The sequence below is a fragment of the Lipotes vexillifer genome, unplaced genomic scaffold (assembly GCF_000442215.2).
Source record: "Lipotes vexillifer unplaced genomic scaffold, Lipotes_vexillifer_v1.1 scaffold1309, whole genome shotgun sequence".
NCBI classification, from domain to species: domain Eukaryota; kingdom Metazoa; phylum Chordata; class Mammalia; order Artiodactyla; family Lipotidae; genus Lipotes; species Lipotes vexillifer.
The window spans coordinates 69,659-77,762 of NW_006777513.1; the positions used below are offsets into that span (position 1 = coordinate 69,659).

The 8,104-nt window shown below is 58.3% G+C and overlaps 1 protein-coding gene across 1 annotated transcript in view; it reads left to right on the forward strand.

Moving 5' to 3' along the window:
- Nucleotides 1–337: 337 nt before the first annotated feature.
- RET (ret proto-oncogene) overlaps nucleotides 338–8,104 on the forward strand; it is a 29,099-nt gene continuing 21,332 nt past the window's right edge. Inside the window, exons 1-4 of the mRNA XM_007451156.1 lie at nucleotides 338–575; nucleotides 2,684–2,971; nucleotides 5,219–5,460; nucleotides 6,560–6,755. Coding sequence (XP_007451218.1) covers nucleotides 380–575; nucleotides 2,684–2,971; nucleotides 5,219–5,460; nucleotides 6,560–6,755 — 922 coding nt within the window. The 5' untranslated portion in view covers nucleotides 338–379. The remainder of the gene's footprint in view (nucleotides 576–2,683; nucleotides 2,972–5,218; nucleotides 5,461–6,559; nucleotides 6,756–8,104) is intronic.

Consider the following 8,104-nt stretch of genomic DNA (forward strand, 5'->3'; position numbering starts at 1 on the left):
AGCTCAGGGAACTCTACTCAGTGCTCTGTGGTGACCTAAATGGGAAGGAAATTCAAAAAGGAGGGGATATATGTATACGTATAGCTGATTCACTTTGGTGTACAGCAGCAACTAATGCAACATTGTAAAGCAACTATACTCCAATTTTAAAAACTGTGAAATAAAGCCGCTGGGGAATACTGGTCTGCCTAGGAGGCCTGCTCTGGGCTCTGTCATCACCCCTCCCTCCCTCCCTCCCTCCCTAGCCCCAGGTCCAACTGTACTGACTGAAGTCTGAGAACTGGCCCACAGAAGCTGGGCTCCCTGGCACCTCTTCCCTCCCCTCCCCTCCTCAAGGGATGCTTACTGGGAGAGGCTGTACTTGGACCAGCCAGCCGGCATGCCCCTGCTCTACGTCCACGCCCTGCAGGACGTCCCCGAGGAGGTGCCCAGCTTCCGCCTGGGCCAGCACCTCTACGGCGCCTACCGCACACGGCTGCATGAGAACGACTGGGTCCGTATCCAGGAGGACACGGGGCTTCTCTACCTTAACCGGAGCCTGGACCACAGCTCCTGGGAGAAGCTCAGCATCCGCAGTAAGGGAGCAGCCCTGACCCCTACGCACCTCACTGCCCCCACCCCCCCGCCCTCGCCTTAGCCTCACACAGCACACATCACACCGAGGGTGGCTTCCCCTATGGCTCCTGCTGTGTGAGAGTGGAGAGAGTGAGATGAGGCTGGCCTGCCTCTGTGCACAGCCAGTGAGGGAGTCGGGGTGAGCTTGGGGACCACTGATGACCCTTAGGCCTTCTGAGGCTGTTTGGATTTTGGAGAACCCATGTGAAGGATTTGGGTGCTCTGTCCATGCAGGATCCAGATGCCTTTTCCAGTTGGGTTAACAAGAATTTGGGGTTGTGAGAGAGGAGTTAAGAGGAGAAAAATCCCAAGATCTTGCTTTAGCAAATGGCCTGCAACTTGCTGGAGAAGCAGCAGTTCCCACGGAAAGTGTGGCTCGTAGTTCTCCTTAGTTGCGGCTCACCGGCTCCTTAGTTGTAGCAGGTGGACTCCTTAGTTGTGGGATGCGAACTCTTAGTTGCAGCATGCATGTGGGATCTAGTTCCCTGACCGGGGAGCAAACCCAGGCCTCCTGCTTTGGGAGCACAGAGTCTTAACCACTGCGCCACCAGGGAAGTCAGCAGCAAGCTGCCCTTGACACCTGGCAGGGACTTGGGCCTGGTGCCAGAGATGGAAGTGGAGCAGGGAGGAAGGCCTGGCCAACTCCTAAGAGCAGAGGTCCCAGCTGGAGTGTAGGCCACGTGGGACCTTGGGACTTGCGGGGAGCAGGGGTCGTGGAGCAGAGTTGTGCCTCGTGGCACCAGATGGTGATCACACACCCAGAAGTGCCCCCTCTGTGCCCCTCCCCTGTAGACATGGCCTCCCTGGACCCTCACGCCAGCCCTGAGCCCCCGTGTGCACTGAGAGAGACAGGCGGCATGCCTGGGAACACGGAGTGGGCGGCACTGCCCGGCAGGGGCAGAATGACCGCACCCATCTGCCAAGTGAAGCCAGGGTCCCCAAGTAAAGATGCCCCCCGTCAGGGCACCCCAGGCAGCTCCTGGAGGAGGTAGCACCTGACATAGGTCTTGGTTCCGCACACACTTAGTTGCCGCCGTCTGCATCTCGAGCCTCCAGTGGGGAACTTGAACCAGGGCCACTGGGGTGGAGGCCAGAGTGGAATCTGCTGAGGGTCTGAGTTTCGTAGGAGGCCTGTTCTGTTCGTGACTGGAGAGTGACCTCAGGTACCTGTCGGGTCCAGTCAGGAGAGAAATCAGTAATTTGGACAGGGAAAGTTTGTATAGAGAATTATTAACCACAGCAGGAGATTGGAGCAATGGAGGACAGGCTAGTAAGAAGCACAGAGAACGAATGAATACGGGAGGAGCAGATGTGAGGGGCAGCCACTTCCCCAGGGCTGAGATAGAGGGCCCGGGAAGAGCCGCCGACCCCAGCTGAGATCCAGACCAGTTGGAGGGGGAGCTGCTGTGGTGCCTCCATGCTGGAACTTGCCAGAAATCCCCTCTCTAGGTGCTGGGGAAGTCTGTGTCTCCGAAGACAGTGAAACTGCCTGGGGGGCGGGGGTGGGGACATGGATTCCCTGGCAGTCCAGTGCTTAGGGCTCTCTGTGCTTTCACTCCCGAGGGCCCGGGTTCAATCCCTGGTCGGGGAACTAAGATCCCGCAAGCGGTGTAGCCAAAGATAGAAGAATAGAATAAATGAAAGTGTTTAAAAAAAAAAAAAAAAAAAAACGCCTTGGGGAAAGGGGCGGGGGAAAGGCCCCCCCCGGGGGAAGCTCCCACTTGAAAGTGTTTAAAAAAAAAAAAAAAAAAGAACTGCCTTGGGGAAAGGGGCGGGGCAAGAGCCCTCCCTGGGGAAGCTCTCCACTTGGTGTTAGACCCGGGGCTCAGGGCACTTCCATGAGGAAGGGTATTTGAGCTGAGACCTAAAAAACGGGAGGTGGGCCATTGAGGCTCCCCCAGGAGGTGGTGGCCGGACCAGAGAGCCCAGAGGAGCCCTGTGGACCCTGGTGAGGACTGGGCTTTGCCCCAGCCCCGAGCTCCTGCCCCCTCCCCTCCCTGTTCCGTTCCCCACCGCTGGGCAGGTGTGGCTGACACCCCGGTGGGCCTGACGTCTTCTCTCTCTGCAGACGGTGGCTTCCCGCTGCTCACCGTCTACCTCCAGGTCTTCCTGTCGCCAGCGTCCCTTCGTGAGAGCGAGTGCCAGTGGCCAGGCTGTGCCCGAGTGTACTTCTCCATCATCAATGCCTCCTTCCCGGCTTGCGGTGCCCTCAAACCCCGGGACCTCTGCTTCCCGGAGATGGGCCTGTCCTTCCGCATTCGGGAGAACAGGCCTCCCGGCACCTTCCACCAATTCCGCCTGCTGCCTGTGCAGTTCCTCTGCCCCAACGTCAGCGCAGCCTACAGGCTTCTGGGAGGTGAGTGCCTGCCACGTGGAGCCTTCCTCGGTGCCTGCTGAGTGCCAGGCACGGCGCTGCGGTCCCTCCACACAAGCCGTCGAGTTTACTCTGCACCACCCCATCATCCGTTCATTCAGAAGTCCACGAGTATCTCATGTACACCTGCCATGGGCCAGGCACTGTTCTGGGGACCAAGGATGAGAGAGTGAGCACATCAGGCCAAAATCCCACCTGCCTGGAGCTTCCATCCCTTGGGAGATGGAGACCCCACACACACGTGCTAAGGAAATCGGGTGGCCTCTGAAGGGACTAGGTGGGACGTAAAGCTGAGAGAGAGTGTGGAGTGGTGAAGACCACTGTCTCAAATCAGATGGCTGGGAAAAGGGGACACTGGAGCAAAGGGGGGGGGGTGCCAGGCAAGCAGGGCGAGCCCCTTCAAGAGCACCAAGGTGGCAGCCCCATGTAGCTGGAGTGCAGTGAACCACAGGGCAGGGTGGAGGCTGCTGAGGGCAGAGCAGTTCCAAGTGGGGGGCAGGGTTTCCTGTCGAGGGACTGGGGAGCCATGGAAGGTGTTTGGGAGTGGGGGGGGGTCATTGACAGGACATACCTTTAAGAGCTTAGTCTGGCTGCTGTGTTAGAAATGATTGGGGGTGGGTGGTTTAGGGGCAAGCAGAGAAACAAATTAGGAGGCAGGAGAAATCCTTGAGTGAGAAGATGAGGTCTGGGGTGAGGGTGGAAACCTTTGGGCAACAAGAAGCAGGCGAGTTGTGGGCATGTTTGGGAGAAGGATCCTGCGGGATATCCTGGTGAGTTGGACGTGGGGTGTTGAAAGAAAGAAGGGACCAAGAATGGTTCCAGGATTCCGCCTGAGCAGCCGCAAGGACAGTGGACCTTGCCACAAGATGGTCCTGCCACAAGATGGCCCTGGGGAGGCCAAGAGCACGGATGTGGGGAGGGGAAGGGAATCGGATCCCAGTGGAGATGAGAGAAGGCAGCTGAGGTACCATTAAACCATTTAAAGGCGAGGAACTGGGACTCAAAAGGGACACTTACAAGCTGGACTTTACTAGTAAGTAGAACCTGGATTCACACCAGGTTGATGGCACGCACACGGTAATAATGTTGAAGAAAATCTCAGTAGCGTAAGGAAAGTAGTCACTCACATTGTCCCAGCATCTTTTCATTTATCCTGCAGCAGGGATAGATGTCTTTGTGCAGAATTGCCGGCCAAGTGTATGATTTAGCGTGCTGCCTTTTTCGCTAAAAAAAGGGTTTTTTGTAACCGTGAACAATAGAGGGACATGTTTGCATGATAAGCATTTCCCACATGTGTAATTCACATGTAATGTGTGGCTCTGATGTGATTTCCCACTGAGTGGAGTTGACAGCCCTCCCGTGCTTGGCTGTGGGGTGGTCAGGGTTGACCTTCAAGCCCTCAGCCTTTCCCCTTTTCTGGGTCATTTCTGGAGGATGAATTCCAGGACAGGCTTGGCTTGAAGAGTGTATTGTTACCGGTCCTCCCTCACCGGGTTGTGGGAAGACACATGAGTCACTGAACGTACATCCGTGTCTGGCAGGGAACAGACACTTTTGTCTTCATCATCTCCTCTTCTGGTGAGGAAACTGAGGCACAGAGAGACAGAACCACCAGCCTTGGGCCACACAGCCAGGAGGTGTATAGGACAGGGATTCAAACCAGGCAGTCAGAAATACTTGTGTGTTAATATAAAATCACACCAGATGTCCACCATGTTTGTTTCCAAGTGGTGGAATAGCTTTATTTCTCACATTCTCTAAAATAAGCACATACTGCTTCCATAATTAAAAAAAAAAAAAAAATTCCTAAATCTTTTTTTTTCCGAAACCAGCAAATGCTGGGAGCTGAATCTCTGGGCTGAGCTGGTGCCAGCCCTCCCCACAGCAGAGGCAAGGTGTGTGAAGGGGTGTGCCCAGCCCTCCTAGGTGATCGGGCTGAGGTCCTGATGCAGGCGTCCTGGTCCCGGTCCCTCTGTTGCCCATCAGCACCAGTGCAGGCTGCAGCCACAGTGAAACTCAGGACACAGTCTTCACTGCAAACTGTGCTTGGAGCACCGTGCCCCACTGTGGAGCCGAGGAGGAGCCAGGGCCCGGGGCCAGCATGCACCCCAGCTCCATCCACAGGCCCCCCTCCCGTGCCACCACTCCCGGTGGGCCCCTGAGGAAGGCCGCTCACCCTTTCCCCAGCCCGGGGTTCAGCCCGGGGTTCCTGGTCTGCTTGGTGCGCAGGTGAGAGTCTGCCCTTCCGCTGCGCTGTCGACAGCCTGGAGGTGAGCACGCGCTGGGCCCTGGACCGCGAGAAGCGGGAGAAGTATGAGCTGGTGGCTACGTGCACGGTGCGCGTCGGCGCGCGTGAGGAGGAGGTGATGGTGCCCTTCCCCGTGACCGTGTACGATGAAGATGACTCTGCGCCCAGCTTCCTCGGGGGCGTCGACACCACCAGCGCCGTAGTGGAGTTCAAGCGGAAGGAGGTGCCTGTCCGTTTGTCTGGTGCTTGTCTGGTGTCTCTCTGTTCCGTGTCTGGATTCCTCCATCCGCCATTTATTCCTCGGTCTGTTCAGCGGTTCGTCTAGCCATCCAGACATGTTGCTGACCGTCCATCTAGCTATTCGGCTTTCATTTGTCCATCAGTCTGTGTGTCGGGGTTTTCTGTCGGTGTCCAGGACAGCTGAGGAGTAGAGAGGAGGCCAGCCCCACCGGCACCCAGCTGACCACTGCCTTGGGAGGCCGGGGGCCCTGAGTGCCCAGTCTGTGTCTGACGCCCCGCAGGCGGGGCCCCAGGGCTCACATCAGCAGGGAGCTCCCTGCGCCCTATCCCGGCCCCACCCTTTTCTGGTCCACGCAGGTGGAGCGTGACTGCCACCTGCTGGGCCTCCGACTGTCCTGCAGCTGGCAGGCCAGCAGGAGCAATGGAAGGGTGGGGGCGTAGTATGTTGTCACTGCCTGCTTCTCTGGGCACCCCAAGAGCAGGTTTGGCGGATTAGGCGGGGAGAGGAAAGCACATGACACAGGGGAATGTCTCATGAGCCTGGCATGACCCCCTGGTGGTGACATTGGGGAGCCTGGTTAGCAGTGAGAGCAGAGATGCCCTGTGACTGTGCTCAGAACCTTCCTCCTGACCCTCTCCAGCCTGGTGTACAGAAGAGACTTGGAAGAGAGCATTCTGGTGGATACCTGGGCTTGGATCCCAGGTCTGCCGTCTGTCACTCTGTGGCACTGAGCTAACTCCTCCGCCTTGTGGGGCCTGGTTTCCTCAGAGAAGAGTAGGAGTGCTTGCTCTGCTCTGTGGGGACCTAGATGAGGTCTTCAGCAGAGCACCAGGGCATGTGCTCTCATCCATCTTTATGGGGCATTTGTAGATGCCTGTCACACCTGCTGCACAGGTGAGCTGCAGTGGCCCAGGAAGGGTGACCGGGGCAGGCTGACTAGGGGCCCCGGGGAACTTGAACCCAGGTCAGTCTGTCCCTAGAGCCAGCTCTGACTGCACACACCTGGTCCACTTGTGGGGCACGTGCCTTCCCACGGTCTCTGGCTTTAAGGGCCCTAACTGGCACCCCCTGTTCTCTGCAGGGCACTGTTGTGGCCACACTACGTGTCTTCGATGCAGATGTGGTGCCAGCATCCGGGGAGCTCCTGAGACGGTACACAAGCACGCTGCTCTCTGGGGATGCCTGGGCCCTCCAGACCTTCCGAGTAGAGCACTCGCCCAACGAGACCTTGGCCCAGGCCAACGGCAGCTTTGTGCGGGCAACCGTGCATGACTACAGTAAGAGAGGCCAGATGTGGCCTGGCTGGGCCCCCTGGGGAACCGGCGGCCCACTCTCCTTGGATGGGGCAGCACCCTGCACACAGACGCCTGTCCTGGCCCTCTGAGCACCAGGCAGCCACCCCTTTCACTCCTCCTCCTAGCCTTTGTCTCTGCTGGGCTTGCCTGGGCCACCTTGGTGGGTGTTCGCAGGCTGTCCTCTCCATGAACTGTCCTGAGGCCGACCCTGGCAGGACACCACGGCACCTCCCCGTGCTGGCCACGCCAGGACTCACTGCAACACGTATGTCGTCACCGAGGCCTCCCTCTGGCCCCTGGCACCTGCTTTGCCACCTCCCAGGTGCCCGAGTGCCCAGGGGTTATTGCCCCCTCCCCCCACCAGCAACTGTCTACTCACAAGGGGTTGATGTATCCATACAATAGCAGCTCAGTGTCCTAGAGTCGGAGGGCTCCCCGATGACTGTCCTGTCTGGCTCCTGGAATGCGCCCACCCTCAGGGCTGAGCTCCAGGTGCCCGCAGTGCTCACCTGCAGGACGGGGCATACTCATCCTCAAGCTTCCCTGCCTCCCTCCCCTGCCCTCCTGCCCGTGTTTTCTAGCATCACCTTTCAAATACCCCACTTGCACTTGGGTCCTTGTTTGGGGGTCTGCTTCTGGGGAACCCAGGATCACTGGTGCCTTTACCCCTTTCTGGCTGGCCTGCTCCTATTTGTTTCTCATCCTCCCCTCCCCCACCAGGCCTCTGAAGCCATCTGTCCTGTGTGAGGGAAAACGTCATCCTTGCCCCTGCATACTCACTCTGGTGCCATGTGCACCAGAGCCCCCCCCTCCCCCTTTCTGTCTCCACTAAACTAAAACCTTAGCCTTGGCACACGGCAGGTGCTCAGAAGCGTGGAAGCTCCCGGGTGTTGGAGGCCTGTGGAATCCAAGGGTCCACAGGAGGCTACTGCAGTTGAGCGTTCTCAGGGGCCAGCACAGTCTTCCCAGGGCCTTGGTGGTGGCGGTTCTTTACCTTGTGTGACCTACCCCGCACTCACATCACACACACGCACACACACACACACACACACACACGCACACACACCCAAGGTTACCTCCTAGCTGAGAAGGGTCTTCTGGGCTCCCAGCTCAGCACAGCGACTCACTACTTTTAAATAGTAGTTCTCCCTTAATCCGCCAGGTCTGTTATCTGTGTCCGTGTGGGTGGAGGTACCTGTTTCCACATGTGTGCGCGGAGCACGTTGGGGAGGAGGCATGCAGCGGCGTGGGACAGTGGTCCCGACCTGCAGGGGCCCCGCCCATCATCACCGTGTGCCCTCGGCACAGACACACCCCCTCCCCCCCCCCCC